This window comes from Cylas formicarius, unplaced genomic scaffold (genome assembly GCF_029955315.1).
Source record: "Cylas formicarius isolate icCylForm1 unplaced genomic scaffold, icCylForm1.1 PGA_scaffold_5__7_contigs__length_24384050, whole genome shotgun sequence".
Taxonomy (NCBI): Eukaryota; Metazoa; Arthropoda; class Insecta; order Coleoptera; family Brentidae; genus Cylas; species Cylas formicarius.
Genome location: NW_026844341.1, coordinates 10,468,561 through 10,488,750, shown reverse-complemented (window position 1 = coordinate 10,488,750; position 20,190 = coordinate 10,468,561). Strand labels below are relative to the sequence as shown.

The 20,190-nt window shown below is 35.9% G+C and overlaps 1 protein-coding gene across 3 annotated transcripts in view; it reads right to left on the bottom strand.

The window, feature by feature from the left end:
* The window catches only part of LOC132702553 (lysine-specific demethylase 3B), a 547,286-nt gene that overhangs the window by 247,174 nt on the left and 279,922 nt on the right, over positions 1 to 20,190 (bottom strand). The window contains exon 1 of one of the 3 annotated variants that reach the window (XM_060671264.1): positions 3,397 to 3,591. The exons of the other annotated variants lie outside the window; for them this stretch is intronic. Coding sequence (XP_060527247.1) covers positions 3,397 to 3,436 — 40 coding nt within the window. The 5' untranslated portion in view covers positions 3,437 to 3,591. Of the gene's footprint in view, positions 1 to 3,396; positions 3,592 to 20,190 lie in introns of those variants that run through there. 3 annotated transcript variants of the gene reach the window in all.

Genomic DNA, 20,190 nt, shown 5'->3' with positions numbered 1-20,190 from the left:
CTTCGACCATCCCCCTCATGGGACACCGGGTATATTATTTCTACTGGGCTTATTATTTCTATCTCTTTGTACAGTCTTTAATGATTTCTGTCATGTGTAAAAATCAACAATTTTCAAAATTTCAACACAAGAAAAGAAGAGAGTAATGGCGGCACCATTTTCGAAATGCGGGAAAAAAGCATAGGCATTTAGAAATCATGAATGAAGAATTCAGTCAGCTGAAATAGAATTTCTGAAGTGACCCAAAGGATATCATCAAGAGGTCAAATAGTAATACATATTTAATGAATGACAGAATAACAAAAGGACAAGCAAAAAAAATATATGCAAAAGAGAAGGCGTGAAATGAGAAGGTCCAACGAAATATGACTCGAGTGAGGACAGAGCAAGTCTACGAATCTAATCCTTGAAGTGTTAATGAAATAGACATGAGAAATGAGAAGAGAAAAAATATAGAGAAAGCACCAAGATGCAATGGCATCTCTGCAAGAGTGATAAAACTCATTTGATTTGTTTGATTTTTTTCACAACATCTCGCGCAAGTTTGGCCTACAAAGTGGCCTTACATCTTAAATTTCAAACGGCAGTAAAATAACGCTCTCTTTAACCAATAAAAGACTAAATACCTTGAATGGAATGGCAAATCCCACGACTGCAAATATTATTATTATTATTATTAAATTATATTTACCACTCAAATTGTGTTTTGTCGATAGTCGCAATTCGAAATTCGACATTCGGCTATGTAATAGCTGCAAAATAGGGAAAGGAGTACGACAGGAGTGTATCCTGTAGCCCAATCCATTCAATCGATCGAGAATATGTTGCGGGAAGAGTAATAGAGGGATGGAAAGGTAGAATCACGATTGACGGAGTAAATATCTAGTAAGTAAGTACCCAAGATGAACTTTTAGAGAGCTTGCGAAAACTAGAAGTGAAATGATGTAACCTGGGGTATATCAACTGCTCAGAAAAGAAAATGATGACTGTCTAATGAGCTTCAGAATAATCAACTTGATATTCATTGCATTTCAATAGAGGGTGGTTGTCCATAGGAAACCGTAATCAAGACAAAAATGAAAAAGAAGAAGAAGATGAATACAAAGTGCCCAAACCTGGTTTGCGTTAGTTTCTAAGTTCTTGTGCTCGACTTGCGCCTGGTAAGAAAGTCATTTTCTTATCAAACGTTTTCTCCAAATTTCAACTCCAAGGTCAGGGATCGACTTTGGGACCAGGTTATCTTCATTATATATATAATGGGCACATATAAACATATAACCCATATAAAACCAAGGTCAAAATGTTCTCCGCTTTTGCACAACAATAAACAAATGTGTGTGTTGTTTAATTTGGTGAATCGATGCGGCAAACGATTCAATCTGATATTGTTGTTTCCTATTGTCTAGTCGGCTATATTGATACAATGAACCTGACTCAACAAAATTTTTTTGGATGAGTGCATCAAGAATCTGGCATCACTAGGGGTGGTATTTATGGTCCGCGTTCCTTATTTGTATATTATCTAATTAGAACCAGCATGCAAAGTAGTTATTCTTTTACCTCTTTTTGATGGCGCGTTTGTTTAACACTTATCAGTACCCTTTTCCGGGGTATCACCCAAGTAAATAATTGGCCTTTGCTGTTCTCTGTAAATCCTAATTTTTTCTAGATATTCCAGTCGCCATTTCCGAATTCTAAAAGATTCCATTAAAACTTGCCTATTGCAATTTTTTTAAATCTAAAACCCATGTGTTGAATACACTTCCATAAGGTAGTTCTGCCACATTTAACACTGGTTTCATCTTTATCAAGCCTCCTAATTAAGATATCTTATGTAGGCACGCTTTGTTCCTCGTATAACTGGTAAATTTTAAGCCGTATTATATCTTGATCACTTTCATCTTCACTCGAGAAAATGTCAGCATTGCTTCTTTTTTTCCTCGCTGAAATGGGATTATTCACAATTTTCCATACAGTTGATGTTGGAATTTTCCGTCAATGTGGCCGTTTCTTCTAAAGTTGCTTGCTTGCTGGTACCACGTTTAATGAGAGTCAAATAAACATTGTTTATAACTTCCTTCGATTCCATAGAATAGTGTTTTGTACATTTGGGCGTGAGCATCTCCTGAGATCCGCACACAATTCAAGGCACGCTGTATTGCACACGAAATAAGAATAATTACTAAAAAACTTAAACTAAGTAGTATACCAAACCAAAGAATATTAAACACAGTTAGGTATAAAATTCCTCCGGAAAAGGGTTGGGTTGAGTCAAGTGATAAGTGTAAAATAAACGCGCCATCAAAAAGAGGTAAAAGAATAACTATTTTGCATGCTTGCTCTAAACATGGTTAGATTCCAAATGGACTTTCTCTCTCTGCGAAAAATATGAAAGACTCTTCTCTGCATTACCATGAAGACACCACCGCTGATTTATTCCAAACATTCCTCCTAATAGCGTAATTGTAATGGACAATGCAAGTTATCACAGTAGACAGTTGACTAAAACTCCTTCCTCATGTGACACAAAAGCAACAATCCAAAACTACATGTATAATAAGGAAATTTATTTTCACGAAGATTATACCAAAAAGCAATTAATTGTGGTTCTACAAAGCTTGAACCTACAAAAGGAATACGTCTATGATAATTATGCAAAAAATCTAGGGCGTACAGTTTTAAGGCTTCCACCTTACCACTGTATATTTAATCCAATTGAACATGTTTGGCACCAACTGAAATCTGCCATTCGTCGTAACAATGTTTTTCCCCGTGTTACCTCCAATGTCCTCAAACTTATAGAAACCGAAGTGTTTAACATCGATCCACAAAGTTGGGCACATTCTGTTAAAAATATAGAAAAAGCAGAACAATCATATATCCATATTGCAAATAATATGGAACAAATAATAATTAGAACAGGCGATGCTAGCGATAGTGATACTGATATATAAGTGAATAATTTTAAGTAATTTAAGTAGGTAATAAAAATATTTTGTAATTTTATTTTAGATTTAAACATAAATACATAAATAAATAAATAGTATATTTCCTAACAAAACCCTAAATAATTAAATTTTAAGCAAAGTATGGCCCTGTTCGGCCATATTTCATTCTTACAGCTTGCCCGGGTCTTTCCTTAATTCGTATCAGTTAGTCTTTCTTATATCTATGAACAGACTTTACACTATGAATTAATTAGTAAAGATTCGCGCAAGTCGGTTCAAGCTCAAGGTCAAACAATCTACGATCAGTAATGTAAGGAACTTACGTTACGACAATATAAACTTTACAGATATGATGATAAACATGGACAAACTATTTTTAAAAATTATTTTCTTTAAATCCACGCAAAAAAAGAAATACGACTCGTTTATTCACACGTTGTTTCCTTACCCAAGTGGAAACTGGTAACTCTGAGCCAACGTAAACACATTCGCAATAATTATCAACACATTCCTTCTTTTTAACTCGACGAAAACAAACGAGACAGACCCAAACATCGCGCGAGCGTTCCGAATGTTTATTTTAATTGGGGTTTATGGCTTATCTCGTCTCAATTATCATTTACATTGAATTTAGCGCTCGTTTGTTTGCGTTGCGACGAGGATGACGAGGTTTGTTTGAACGTTACCGTTACACACACACACACGCGCGCATACACTGAAAATTTTAGAGGTCGAATGAAAGTCGTCCGGACCTTAATTGGCGGCAACGATATCTCGTGGTAGCAGTATTAACACGCAATACGCAAACGTGAAAATATATGTATGTGTGTGTGTGTAAGCTGTTTATTTATGTTGATATATTGTCATTGGCGGATACTTCAGCGAAAGTAAACGAAACCAACCGAAAAATAATTGCAATATTTTCGATAAATTCCGTATTCCGCATTTGATATCGACATGGTTAGATCTTTTATGACTTGCAGGATTTTGAGCAATACGATAACTTCAAAAGCAATAATTGGCTGACTGTAATAATATTAATATTGTTTGCAAAAGATTTTAGCCAAATTGCTTAACAGCTTCAAACAAAGCCATATATTCAGCTTTCTTTGATGAGGCAGCTACTGAAATTTGTGGTCCAACATAAATTAAATAAATATCCCGTTGAACTTTTCTTGTCACTTCCGTTATTAACTCACGAGAAACTCTTTTGTAACCTTTAAGATATCGTAAAACTCTCTTAATACATTTTCACAGTTCTTTATTATTTTTATTCATTAACCTACTTAAAATGTTGACAGCGATAATTAAATTATAAATAATATTACAGTAGTTTATACTATTTATCCTACAACTTCATTTGTAAATATTAGTCATCATGCTCCAAGCAGTCAGATGAACTAGACCTGTTGGAATTCTGACAAATAAATAAGGGATTCTACCGTGACTTCTTACATTTTGCTCCATTGGTTCTTCTATTTCAGTCACATGTTCGACGCACTTACTCCATTTTGCACAATCCACTGTTTTATTCCCTCTTGCAATAGGGCTTCAATGGCTTTCATTTTAAAAATAGTGTCACTTGCGTCCATACGAATTCTATGTGGCTAGATTCACAGCGAGCAAACGGCTAGTACTACTGATATATTTTGAAGCGAATTCGTAGAAAAGAGATGTCGTACAACGAGATTTGCTAAAATTTACAATTTCCAGTAGCTCCTTTTTCCGAATATCTGTCGGAAAGGTTGAAGAGTATTTTTTCGGATTTTCTGGGGTGGAACTGGCATTATCCATGGCTATAATAGTCCCAGAAGGAATAATATCTAGCATTTGCCGGAAATATTCAACAAAAACATTAGCATTCGTCATCCTTTTTCATTTCTGGCATTATTTATTTCTTAAGTAAAGGTGGCAGTCTTTTCATCCTCCTTAATACAGCCATTTGCAAACCAAAAATTGCCGGAAAGTAACTATAATTTTCATTTTAAATATCAAGGTACAGGTTAGGCAAAGACACAATTCAATAACGATTTATAACTTCTATCGCATAAAGAAACAGCATAGAGTAGAGAGTAGAAAAAAGAACATTTTCAAACACAACTTAGAAACTTAAGAAAATTCCTGTTGCTATGTGCGAAACCGTACGAATTGGACTATATTTTCTAATTAGATTACTTATCATTTCGGCGGTGGTTCATGTGTGAAAGTACCACATTACATTTAGATTACGGCAATAAAGATAAAGTTGATACCACACATTAAGTTAAATAAATCATATACAAAAACAGAACAGACAGAAGGTTTGCGTTCCAACGAGGAAATCGTTTCCGAATTGCAATTTTTGATGGGCCGTCAAGGCCAAATTACCGATTTGATTGTTTTCCTAAACATAAACCTCTGCTGCAATGAAAATATAAATCGTATACGTGAAAGAAGATGTAGCACAAGTTGGACGCTGTTGTGTCAATAAGCTGAAAATCAACGTTTCATTTTCAATTCAATCAGTCACTGATTATAGAGATAATAGTTTGTTTTCCATTCGATTCGATTTCCAAACCTGAACAGTCAAAACTCCAAATTTGTTGTTTTCCGATTCATTTTGTTCCTATATGGATGAGAAGTATCGAGTAACTTGAAGGATTAGAAGTAATAAGGAATCGGATGTGTATTTTTCGAGTCTTCGATTATTTGTGTGATGTAAATATTGTTTTTCAAAGTCTTTTTATTTTAGCTCTTAGCTCTTCTTCATTGCAGTGTTCTAATGTCAAATATCAATGTGTTTGAACCTCAAAAAAATTCCAATTAATCTTCAATAGGCATAAACAGAACAGAACATAAGATTGCATTATCCCAAATATACAAATATTAAAGTTGTAATGAAATTATCAAGAAATAACAGTTTGGTTATAATCTTTGTTTTCCTTCATTCAAGTACGAAATTTGGCACGATGATGGTGCAACACTGTGTTCGAAGTGTTTTCGGAGCGCGAGCATTGAAGATGCCAAGTGAGATTTTGGCGAAACGTCTGCAGGATTCCAGTCGGATGCAAGATTTGCAGGATTCCAGTCGGATGCAGGATTCCAGTCGGAGTTCAACGAGCGAACGGATGATATCCCGGAATATAGTGTCATCACATTTTTCCATCCGTGAATCAATACGTGAGAATATATATATATATATATATATATATATATATATATATATATATATATATATATATATATATATATATATATATATATATATATATATATATATACAATACATACCGAGTTGCACCTGTCTATTTTGGCAGACCCTGATAATACGCTGTTGACTTCTCTTAAAATAAAAAGTATTCTTACAATCTCCAATCATTTCTAAAGAAATTTAGTTTCTTGATTTTTTTCATGACAGCATGCAGAGAAATTAGTTTTTATTTTTAAGTAAAAACCGCGCGACGGACTAAAAAAAATGAAGAGACCACATCTGCTCGTAAATGAAAATACACATGTCATTTTTTTTAAGCGAAATCAGTGGTGTGCCACTGCCTGTCTAGGAACAAATAATATTTTGGTTAATTAGATAGCCACTGAACTGGTAAAATCGAGAACTTTATTTTGCGAAAAATAAAACATCTATCTAAAACAAAATATCTAGTTATTAGTTACCAACTACTGTCTTTCAAAATAAAAAAAAATATTAGAAGACTTCATTTTACTTTTACAGTTTTAACGACATAACATAACACCCTAACAAGATAAATAATAAACGATTCTTATTTAATTTTATTTTATTTATTTAAGTTTACGTACTTCGTATTCGAATTTCGATTTTTTGAAGTATTTTAATAAAAGAGATAGATACTTACTTAGGTAACAAATAATATTGATAATAATTCCATGCATGCTGCATACAGAGAAGAAGTTTTTATTTATTTAAGGGAAAACCTTACATAGGATTGGGAAATATCAAGAAATTAAATTTCTTTAGAAATGTCTGGAGCTTGTAAGAATAATTTTTATTTTAAGAGAAATCAGAAATTTTGGCAGACATTGGCGGTACGCCACTTAAAATAAAAATTATTCTTACAATCTCCCATAATTTTTAAATTTTTTGCAATCCGATACACGGTTTTTGCTTTAAAAAAATAAAAACCTCTCTGCATGGTCATAACAATATCGTTAATATGAGAGCTGCAGCGAATTATTATCATTATTACTTCTTACTTAAATAATTGTCTATCTGTTTTATTAAAATACTTCAGAAATTCGAAGTGCGTAAACTAAAATAAAAAAATAAATTTAAATAAGGATCGTTTATTATTTATATTGTTGTTAGGATATTATGTTTTTTCATTAAAACTGCCAAAGTAAAAAAGAATAGTCTTCTAATTTTTTTTTATGGACACTAAGTTGTTAACTAAAAACTAGATAGTTTGTTTTAAGTAAATATTTTATTTTTCATAAAAAAAATGGATTTAAATAGTGCAATGGCGACCTAATTAACCAAAATATTATTTGTTCATAGTAGACAGTCAATAGCACGCCATTGATTCACTTTAAAAAATTAATGACATTTGCAATAATTTATGAGCAGATTTTATGCCTTAATTTTTTTTACTCCGTCACATGGTGGTTGGACGTTGTAAGAATTATTTTTATTTTTAGAGAAATCAGTAGCGTATGATCAATGTCTGCCAAAATAGACAGGTGAAATTCCCTACGCCCGCCACTGGTGCATTTAAAAAAAAATGTGGTGAACGAAATATATAAATATAAAGTGCTATTACAGATATTAAAAAAATATATATTTTATTTTTGAAAACTTTCCCAAACCGTATCTGAAAAGTTAAGACGTTTAGGACATATGTTTGTATGAAGTTTTCTTTTGAAAATGCATCCAAAAATCGCCCCCTTAATTAATGACATTCAATTAGAAAACACCCCGTATACCATTGTTAACGCACCCCAATATTAGAATTTAAAAAGCGCAAGACAAGTTTCCATTGAAATAAAAATGGTAAAATTTTTCCAAATCCACACCGACTTTAGCGGTAGGAGAGCTTTTCTCGAAACTAATCGACAGCTTATCTGTAATTTACTAGTTTCTCCTAAATGCATATTTATTACGCCGGTTATGTGGGGAAATTTCCAGAATTCACGCAATACAATAAAAACATCACGTCCGCAACCCAATTACTCCGCTTACAACCGCCCAATTATCCATTCGAGTCGAGCAATAATGAAATAGTAAAGGGTGATTCAATAAGCGTTTCCATATTAAAAAAATTAAAAAAAAAAAACTCGGAAGAATATAAAAATATACAAACAATTTTATTTGCCATTTTAGATTAGTGTATTACAATTAGGTATGAAAGATGATGTCATTCAAATGACCCCCGCGACTCATGTGGCATGATGTAATCCGTTTTTTGAAATTTCCTACCACTTTTTGACACAATTCGGGTTATATGCCGGCTATTTCGAGTCCAATCTCCTGTTTCAGCTCGTCTCCAATGCCTAGCAAGCAGAGATGCCTCCTAAGCCTGCGATGTCCTGTGTAGACCCCTGTTAGTGCTCTACACTCCCTCCTGGTCAGTCTAAGCAGCTCCCTGGTCCGAGGAAGGGCGGGCCCATCCATCATAAGCCTCGCCTGCCTCATTCCCGGAGCAACTCTCCAGCCCCCCGCGGCCCGGTCTCTCGCCCAGGCTTCGAGAGCTCCCCGCCTCACACACGGGGCGATCCCCAAGCGGGGCTCTGGCCCTATATGCCTATGCGAGGAGCCCTCCCTGGCTAAGGCGTCCGCTGCCTCATTGCCCCGGACACCGGTGTGACCCGGAGTGTAGGTGGTGCATGGAAGGGGGGAGACCCCATATCATCTGCTCACCGAGTGCCCTGCCTTGACGTGGGCAAGATTGGGAGTCTTCGGAACGGCCCTGATCGATCCGGACTCAGTGCACGGTATTGGGCTAAAGGAGTTGCTGACCTTCTACAGGAGGGGCGGCATTCTGGACGCCCTCTAGAGCGGCCTGGGGGCACAACGGGCCCATCTGGTGGCCTAAGTGCTTGGACGCCCGCGAGGGCGCCCCCCTTTAATACCAATACCAATAATACCAATACCTGTTTCAGCTCTGGAATAGTGTTTGGTTTATTTCTATACACTCTCCTTTTTAGATACCCAAAAAAAAAATCTAGAGGAGTAAGATCACATGATCGCGGCGGCCAATTGGTATCGTCGTTACGTGAGATAATACGACCAGGAAACTTGCCCCGCAGCAATTGCATCGTTTCTCTGGATGTGTGACAAGTGGCTCCATCCTGTTGGAACCACAAATCTTCAATGTCCATACCTTCCAACTGCTCCCAGAAAAAATCAGATATCAAGTTTCGATAGCGAACACCATTAACCTAACAGCGTTCTCCGCATTATCCTCGAAAAAAAAAGGGCCGATTATTCCTCCGCACCAAACAGTCACTTTTTGAGGATGCATTGCTTTTTGAACAATCTCTCTTGGATTTTCTAATCCCCAAATACGAGCATTGTGACCTCATCGCTAAAGATGATTTTCGTTGAAAAATGAACCCCTTGTTCTCGTATCCATTCTGCAAACACGCGGCGCTGTTGATGGTCTCGAGGTTTCAACTCCTGAGTTATTTGGACTTTATATGGGTGTAGATGCAAGTCTTTTGTTAAAATTCGCTGTTTAGTTGAATATGTAAGGCCCACTTGCTGCGATCGATGACGAATCGATGTGTTTGGATCTTCGGCTACATTTTCGCGAACAATGGCAATATTTTGATCTGACCGACCTGCACGAGCACGTTGAGGTTAGTTACAGATCCAGTTTGCTCAAATTTTTGAACCACATTCCAAATTGTCCTCTCAGAAGGTCGACCATTTTCATAATAGGCTTGCACAATTTTTACACGTTGTTCAGTCGTATATTGCTCCATGACTAATTTTGTTTATGTTTTGAGGTTAGAAATCTCATATGATAATAAACAAATACAATGGCGTTTCAAAAATATTTCAGACTGTAATGTGGAAACCCTTATTGAATCACCCGTTACATTTTCATCCTTGACTTTGTGTAAAAGAGAGGAAGTCAGAGTGATGTTTTTGACTCAGGATGGATTTCGTCCAGGGTATTCGCTCACATACACGAATTTTATTACATTTTATCGAGTGCGGGATCCGTGCAATCCGCGCACCCCAGTAACCTTTAAAACTGACCAGCAACTTCCCGATACAGATAAAAAAATACACATAAACCAACCGCGTCGAGTCACTTACTTCTCGCCGGTTGGTGAAACACGCACACAGCGCAGAGGTCGTTTGAAAGTCAAACCTCTCGACCGCACAACCGAGAGCCTGCGCGATCCTCGAAGTGAGATAGACCGATACGTACCGGTACTTCCACTTTAAGGCGATTAGACGCGGTAAGATGATTATGGCAGTTTAACGTGTTTTTATTGTTGTATTATTCATTTTAAATGGGAACCAGATAATAGGCGGACGACGACGACGGATAGGAGATTGTTGACCTTGACTGGGCGCTTTTTTTCCTCCGAACTTGCCCGGGAGGCAGGAATTTTTGGGTTAATCGAATTTAGATGTTAATAATGGGGGTTTGTCACGTGAGCGGAACGCCCTGTCAAGTTTACCTGCTCTTGCCAGGCAAGATCCCCCATCACAAGGTCGCACAACGTTAGAGTATTAGTCATCACATTAAGGGAGGGATATATTTGGATGCACTGCATTCACATAGTCATGACTTCTGTGGTATATCATAAACGCATTATTTTAGTACTGTCTACATTTTAGAAATTTTAAAATCCTTTGCACTTTGCCATTTGAATACATTTTTACAATTACATTTAAGTATTTTTAAGTTAAGGATACTAAATTAAGAATTTCAATATGCTTGAAAAATGAATACGATATTTTCAAGATTTCATTGTAGTAAATGGTCTTGTTTTAAAATGTTTCAAATTTTTATTCCTAAATTAGAAATTCTATTTCTGAGATTGCATCATCTCTTTACTTGAAAAATGTTGCCTCCTTAAAATGATGATATATAATTTTAGAAGGAGAAACAAAATACCTGTTTTGGAAATGTACTACTTTCTGTGTTAAACTACCTAATAGTCAAATAAAAACAACAAAACGTAACAAATTTTCGATTCGACAGTATCGTTGTGCCGTATTCTCAATGTTAGAAAATATAAGTGTATAAAATAATTGTTTCAAAATTATGATATCCTTTGAAAATGCTTTTGAAATATACTTTTCCATTATACTATATAATCGTATAGTATTGTTTGCTGGCAAAGTGTCACGGTTGATCACATAGACTTCAGTGCAGGTTCAGTTTTTACCGGTGTAAGGGTTGTGGAACAATAAATATAAAAGACACATTCAAAAAATTGGGGACTTTCAGAGTCCGTTATAAAAGCATAGAAATGTATGTATTTAGAACACTCGGACATCTTTTAAGTATGTTAAGTATTGAAGCGTTTTTTTCACGAATATATCTGAATGTATGTATATCAGAATATTCGGGGCCACATCGAAACTTTGAAAAATTTGCGCCGACTCATGGCAAATTCTTGAGTAGGCTAGAAGCCGGGGGCTGATCAATAATAATGAACATTATTTATATGTAACATTTATGAATTTTTGGATACAGCACCAAAATTTGTTATGTGGTATATGGATCCTTCTATTTTCACAAAAGTAATTACAGACCAAAAAATGTCATAACAGAGTGATGAAATAGTTGCTTTTGTTTGTACTTTTAATGTATTGTACGTTAGGAAACCCATCGACTGATGAGGGTGATAGGACCACTACTCCAGAACAGACATTTTTTCGTAAAACTACAACACAAAAAGAGCCGCCTCAGAATACAGAGGGACAGCCTAACCCAGGGCAGCGTTTTCGTGAATATTAAATTAAAGGGTTCTTTTTGTACTTATATTTGTTCTGATCCACTTCTTATCTCTTTTATATCTACCAACTAGACGAAGTTGACGAAGTAGAACTCGACTACGCTTACGTTTATTTCGCACCATGTTGCACCTGTTGCACTAACGCTAACGCATCGCCCCGCAACATTAAGCTAAAGCAAATTCTAACTGTTAAACACGTGCTACTATTTTCCAAAGTTACTATTGTAATTGTCTCGATTTTATCGTTAAAAGTTGCCTCACTTTCCACCGACAGTGTGGGCGTGCCTCAGCGCTCTGTAAATCTTTTTTTTTCCAACGATCATTTGCATAGCAATGTCGATAACGAACATCCTGCATACGTGAATACGATTTAAACGTCCCACCTGATTGGCGATTGATAAATGATGCGAAAATATACCTTTCGCGTTTATGTAACCAAAGTAATATGCTAATTGAGTTTCAACCTTATGCATATATAGTCGAACGCGAAAAAAAAAACAATTGCCGCCATTTCGTTTGAGTAATTCACTATTAAATACTCGCCCGATCGGTTTACATGGTAGTGGGTTGGCGCGCAAGGCCATCGGGTTCGTTGGAGCCGTATCCAACAGATGATGGTCACTTTTTTTTTGCACAGTTGTATAATAAAAGAAACGAGCTTGGAAATCATTTAAGCGAACCGCGTTGCAAATGCAAAAAAAGTTTTCGCAATGTTTATTACCCACAGTCCACGCGAGTATCTTAACAAATACAATGTCAATGGCGGTGTGGTTGCGTAACTTCATCATCGATCATTTGTGCGGTGGCATTTCATCATTTCGCCCTATTTTGGAAAAAACAAGTTTCAATTGCCATTGACGAAGCCAAAGTCTTCCCCCAATTGCGTTGAAATGGCTAATAGCTTTGGGCAGGAAGAAAGTATTGAACCTTCTTCTACTAATACCGTTTTTAAAGCTGCTCCAAAATTGACTTTTCTGCATGTTTACAAGTTTTTCTGTGAGGTTGTGTGCGAAAAGATTGATTTCCGTTACCCGCAATATTATTCCTCTTTTAAGATTACAATTAAAAAAAGTAACCTTTTGAGAGGCCAGGATCCGACTTTATGGCCAGCAGGAATCAATATCAGTAGATTTTTTCCCATAAACATGTTTTTGTGGGCAGACCATGAATAATGGACTATATCTACCACAAACAACATTTTAGTTTGGGCCAACAATGTTAATACTGACAGCGCATCTCTGACCGATGTTCCTGCGATGCATCTGAATGTTACATGTCTTTCTAACGAGACTGGCTGACGAAACTTATTTTTAGAAAAGGTTTCATTAAATTTTATTTGCTTTTCTGAACATTGGCTTGATAGCGAATCTTTGACGATGATTAATTATCAACGCTTTTCTCTTGCTTCTTCTTATTCACGCCCATGATGGGGTATGTATCGATTCAAACGGTTTATCTGAAACCAGCAATATAGACCTTTCAAACTTTAGTAAAGAAAGGATTCCCGAATTTTGTGGCACAAAAATAAAACGACTCAATACTATTTTAATATGTGTTTAGAGATCTGTGTCTGTGCAACTTTCATTTGTTTTTAGCATTATTTGAACAACTTCTTTCGTAGTTAGCTTAATTGTAATCTTTTTGTTTTTTTCACAAGACTTTAATGTGAATTTTCTGGCAAATTCAGCTAATTTGTCAGGGTTAGTTTGTGTGTTCTGGAGTCGTTGCGTCTGAACGTTTCGGAGGGTGAACCAACCTGGGTGACACCAACATCAAGCACATGCCTGCATACATATTCACGAATTTTACAGGCAGTTTACAACATTCAAGACCCTTGCATTTCTAGCCATAAAGAATAAATATTAAGAATAAAAAATAATCCTTTTAGCACTCCAATTTTCACTAGGAGGTTTACAGTAAAAAACATAAACAAGTTTAAACATTTTATTTCATTTCATATTCACTTCCTTTCGTAAAAAAGTGTACTCAATAACAATAAAAATATTTTGCGACGCAAAAAAGATTTCGCTTGCATTAATATTTACAAAAATTTAAAAAGGGAAAACTAGCAGTCAATAATTTCATTTTTAACTCAAATCATACAAGCAAGGATTCTTGAATACAAATAAATTTTGAATTAAATAGACTTACTTTAAAATCAAATTGTGAGATCGGCTGTGATAACTATTTTACTAGCATTTCAGATAATATAATAGATAATATTTCTTTTTCAAACTTAAACTCATTTGGCCTTGTAAATTTAACTAACAATCACGGTTATTTTGATAAACAATAAACTGTTTTTCCAGTACTGATGTGTACCTAAATTTCACATTTTAGACCTGTGTAACCTGCATACTTTTACAAATTTGTTCGTGACTTTAAGTGTTTTATACATTTATTCATATATTGTTTTATTGGGCTTATATGTATTTGTTTATTTTGTTTCTTTCTACACATACATTTTGTATACTGGGGTTAAAAAAAAAGAAGATTTATCCATGTGAGAGTGTTTATTAAAGAAAATCTTTTTATTTTGATTTACGATAAGTTATGGACACCTTACCTTAAATTAAAAAAATACTAATAGAATCAATCTTTTTTCCTAAACACGGAAACTCTTCAAACAGTCAGTCAGGAAGGGAAATAATTCAGTCAGTTCAAATCTAAATTAAACGACTTTTGCTTGCTTATTTAAGAAAATGGATGATTAATACACCCAAATAGGTTTCGAACTACTATTCTATCGAAGGTCTAGCAAAGTAAATATAAATAAATTTTGTCAAACTAATGAGGCTAAAACGCTGAAAGTGTTAGGAAACAAAAATATTTTTAGGTACGCATTTATAAAGTATCAAACATTTTTCACGATTTATTTGTGGCTTATTACTGTCAAACCTTTTCCGTTTCCATGCAGCTCATTGTGTCCAGGTATCCATGTCAAAGTTCCTTATTTCGTCCGCCTAGCATACGCAGAGCTTCTTGGCAGCTTCTTACGGTTATGGACGCATTCTTGCACAGATTTTGGACTACGCTCTGATATGTAACATAACACATAACACATTTGACGGATAACCGATAGCAGTGTTATATAAATCACATTGCAAACTGGCGTTGAATTATAGATGCAAAAATTATGGGTTGTTTGAACTTTAAAAGAATCACCAAACAGTTTGTCGTACGTGTAGTTTGGTTACTGGAAGTAAAAGTAACATTCCATAACCGTTATCAATTTCCTAATAGGAATAAACGTTGAGCTTTTCGACACCTGTGCACTGGTTATTTAACACTGAACGACGCAGTTAGATAACACTCGTTGATCTAATTATTACATATAAGTGTTCCAAAGTTACGAAATAATATATTTTCTCTACTCCTGTCTGTAGAATACCTAATTATCCACCGATCTAGTGTGAGGGAAGCGTCACTTTACCACGTCAGTTTCCTTTCCCACGAATCCAAGCCATTTCGGACATTTCCGGGATTTTACCGCACGGATTTGGGAGCAATCGGATGTTTCCGGAGATTTTTCCCATGCTTTGAATTTTGACGTTTGTCAATTCTGACGGTCATGTCAGTGAATGTATTCGTGTTGTTCTGCGAAAATGTATCGAAAAACTAAGGGTCGTAGAAAAAGTATAGTTTGCAACACGTTCGGTAAACTCGTTTATTAAAAACTCGCTCCGCTCGTGTCAAATAAACTCGTGGGTCAAATGCCGTTTACCGCACCTGTTGCATAATATACTATTATATCAAAAGTGAATAAAAAGTTGTTGCGTGTAACAAAGTAAAATTTACGGTTTCCTATGGACACAGCAAACCTAGAGAAACCTTCTAGAAACAGCTAGACGCAGATTCTTGGGAAATCTTTTACCTCAAGTTGAATGCCCTGTGGTCACAACGTTATTTATAAGTAAAAAAATTTGAATCATTCGGTCTGTTTTGTTTTTCTTTTCGACTTTCAATATCAAATTTAAGACTGTCCCTCCCCGATTTTTCAACTTTGAAAACTATCTTCTTGTTGTCTGAAAATAGTATATTATGCAACAAGTGCGGTAAACGGCATTTGACTCAAGCGGAGCGAGTGTTTAATAAACGAATGACTTAAAAAGTTTACCGAACGTGTCGCATACTATACTTTTTCTACGACCGCTAGTTTTTGGGTACATTTTCGCAAAACGACACGAATACATTCACTGACATTACTGTCAGAATTGACAAACGTCAAAATTCAAAGGGTGGGAAATATCTCCGAAAACATCCGATTGCGCCCAAACCCGTGCGGTAAAATCGCGGAAATGTCCGAAGTGGCTCGGATCCGTAGGAAACGAAACTGACGTGGTAAATTGACGCTTCCCGCACGCTAGATCTGTGTATAATTAGGTATTTTGCAGACGGGAGTAAAAAAAGCATATTGATTTCCTTTTAAATCATCGCACATGGTGTATTTCGATTAAGGGTAATTAGGAGAGCCTTAGATTAATAAAAAAAAAATTTTTTGACCAGTGATAAAATACCTTGTATTTGGAAACATCAACGAACCAATTGGTTCTAAATGGGAGTGTTGATCTACAACAAACCACTAAAACGGCAAGTGCTTAATCTCGAATACAAAACACGATACCCACGCGGCGCCGCTGATGGTTTATTATGCGGTTGTTATTATGCGTCATGAGTCATAAACGAGGCAATTATCATTAAAAAAAAGCAACAATAACAACGGCGAAACGTTCGCGGAACGACTGTTAATTCATATGTCCTTGGAAAATATGAATACTTAATCGAGAAAGTAAATATGGTACGAAATATTCGAATAAATTACGACACAAGCAAACCGGGGTCGACGACCCGCGCAATGTCCTTATAATAATAGTCCGCACGTTTTTTTCAATGCGCTCGTGTGTTTATATCGGTTATCGGCTTCCCGAATATAAAAGGACAATAATTGAGAAAAACAATAAAATTATTGAAGCACTGTTCAAAATGATAATGTGCTGTTAATATAGACTATTTTCTAATAATATATATTCCGATCAGGGTTTTTTTGTTTTGCTTTCTGGAGTCCCGCATCTCTCTCTGCTCGAAATTAACAGAGAACACCAATTATTTGTTCCAGAAAAGGAGGTTTTAAGTAAATAATTGCTTTTCTAAGGTAGATTTCTGTACAATAAGACAATAATTGAGAAAAACAATAAAATTATTGAAGCACTGTTCAAAATGATAATGTGATGTTAATATAGACTATTCTCTAATAACATATATTTCGATCAGGTTGTTTTTGTTTTGCTTTCTGGAGTCCCACAAGGCTCCATTTTAGGGTCATTGCTGTTTTTAGTTTATACTGCTGACATTTGGACTCCGTTATGTGCAGCAGGGTACAGGCACTTGCCGATGGCACGCAGCTCTATTGTTGTTTTGATGCCGATGACTACGTTGAGGCGGAGTCTAATATAAATCGCGATTTACGTATTATAGTGGCCACAACCTCAAATTAAACCCTACGAAATCATGTGCCACGATTTTGGGAAGTCAAAACAAAACTATGCCTTTAGTCGCTAGACTTAACATTAAAGTTAATGACACTAAATTAAAATTTGACACTACTGCAAATAATCTGGGGGTTCTATTGCATACTCATTTTCGGTTTAAGGAACATTTAAAATATATTTTCAAAAAAACCTACTGCTCACGTAATATGCTTTATGCCGTCAGCACCCTTTTATCATCTTAGTTTAATAATTGTGATTTTGTCTAGGGTTCATGCTTGGATCATGAGAATAGAATCCGAATCCGAGTTCAAAACTCATGTCTCCGTTTTGTGCATAGGATCCGAAAATTTGATCATACTTCTCATTTTTATAGCGATATAAATTGAGATTAGATGCTCGTAGAGATCTACATTTAAGTTGTTTTTTAATTAAAATTAATGACGAACCCCTTGCTCCTACCTCTATTCGCCAGCGATTAGTATTTCGTTAAAACGTACATAATTTAAATATAGAAGTACTATTAAACCTACGGTGCCCGACCATCGGACCGCCATGTTTCGTCTTTCTGTTTCATATAACGTAGTGCGTTGTTACAATTTAATATCAAAACACTCACACAAGTCTCAGTGATAAAACTTTCAAATACACATTATAACCCACACAATTATGTTAAATTTGGTTTAAGCAAACAATAACAATATCATATTGTAAAACTGTTTATGATTTTTATAGGATTTTTTTTTTATATAGGTAATGACCCTAAAAGGCTAAAATTATTATTGTTATAAATTGCTCGAATGCGTAATACCTATCTTGGTTAATGTCAACCTTCGGTACAGTAGAGTAACTTTTAAGCTAGATTGCGCCGGAGTTGCGATAAATTTATTGTAATGTATTCTTGGTGATGACACATTACACAATAAAAGGCATTTGTTATCATTTTGATTATTATTAATACACTAAAAAAGGCCAATAGATATACAAATAGATAATCGACATTAATCATTCCAATGAAAATAATATTTTTCGACTAGTAAGTCATTGTTTAAAATGTACATGATTTCTTTCGACATGATGCTAAAAGAAAAGGACAACAGAAAGATAGCAGGTTAAGTGGAATCTTCCAAAGAAAGTCCAGAAAGATCAGCAAAATTCTTAATGATGACGGCTTCCGCTTCGACGACTTTAAAGATGGATGGATGATGGATGGAGCTTGGATAGGAAGACAGTGGTCCTTTAAAACTGCTATGAAAGACCTTGAAAGATGAAGACGAAATGAAAATGCAAAATAACATCTTTGATGCATCACAAAAAGCTATAATACTCCAGACATGTCACATTGTTCGAAAATTTTTGAGCTTATCACATCACCAATACCTGCAAATCAAAGAAACCTGAGACCGATAATTGATAATAATAAGACACTAGATTCCATTACAAATAGTCATATCATATAATAAAATCTAAACTTCCAGAATGTTGATTATATTTAATTAGACTTGGCCGAGTTGTTCAGATGGACAATCTGCTTTCGCTACGCGTCTTTTGTCCATAGGACGAAACATGAGTGGCTAAAGAGCAAAAAACTCGACCCTCTTAAGAGATTAGAAATCACCAAAGCCAAAAAAAGCTCTATCCTGGATTGCATTAATTACGTTGTCAATTATTTTTTAACAATATAAACTGCAGGTCTCAGGTGAGATTTTCTATTTCAAAAGTATAACATTTTTTACTTCGTTTTTTAGAATAATCATTTTTGATACCTTGGCTTCGGCGTGTGAATGAGTCTTTATAGTTTTGTGAAACTAGGTCTCTCCGAGGATGGACGTTCGACCACGAGACGCGCCCGTGTAGATACATTCAATTCGAAAAAAGAAAGGAAAAACGCAAACCCTAATAATGATAATCTTTCGCGTGCCGGCTCCGTTAACCGTAATAGGCGGCTTTCGATGTCGGCTCGTCGCATTTTTGCGTCGAAACGCTGATGCCCTCGCGCTTAGCGATAATTACCGGTTTAGATAATAATTGCGAATCGTTTGCGGTCGACTTCCGGCGGCCCAGTTTAAAACCCGCTCGTCCCAACATCGGTCGCATCTTTTATCAGACCGGTAATTGCGCCTTACGAAACAGAGTCTCTATCTATCCCAGCTTATCGCCCGGGGTTACGACTCGATAATTTACGACGGTAAATAGCCTCAAAGTACCATTGTTCGCAGCCGCGGTAGTAGCCGCGTCTCCCCAAGCTCGGAGCAGCAGCCGCGAAGAAAATGAGACATTAGGAAACAAATGCCAATACATTACTTTACTGATAAAGAATGCAAGTTTTTCTTACCTCTCAATCTCTTCTTCTTCTTGTGGTGCCTATCCGTTACGAATGTTGGCGATCATCATGGCAATGCGTACTTTGTCAACTGCTGCACGAAAAACGCCTACTGTTGTTGTATTGAACCATGTACGCAAGTTCTCCTCCTGCCTTCCACCTTGCTCTGCAGAATCAACTGCAACAACTCATACCGCTCGCTGTTCCTCATTATGTGTCCCAGATATTCAAGCTTGCGTGTTTTTATTAAGAGAAGCAGCTCCTTGTCTTTACCCATTCTTTCTAGGACCCTAAAATTGGTTATATGGTCGTCCATGGGATTCTTAAAATGCGTCTATATAACCACATCTCAAATGACTCGATTCTTGTACAGGCAGCCTCAGTTAACGTCCAGGATTTCACCCCGTAGAGTAGCAATGGAAAGACATAGCACCTCAATGGTCTGATCTTAGTTGGCAGTAATAGATCATGGCATTTAGATAGTTTTGCCATCTTCAGA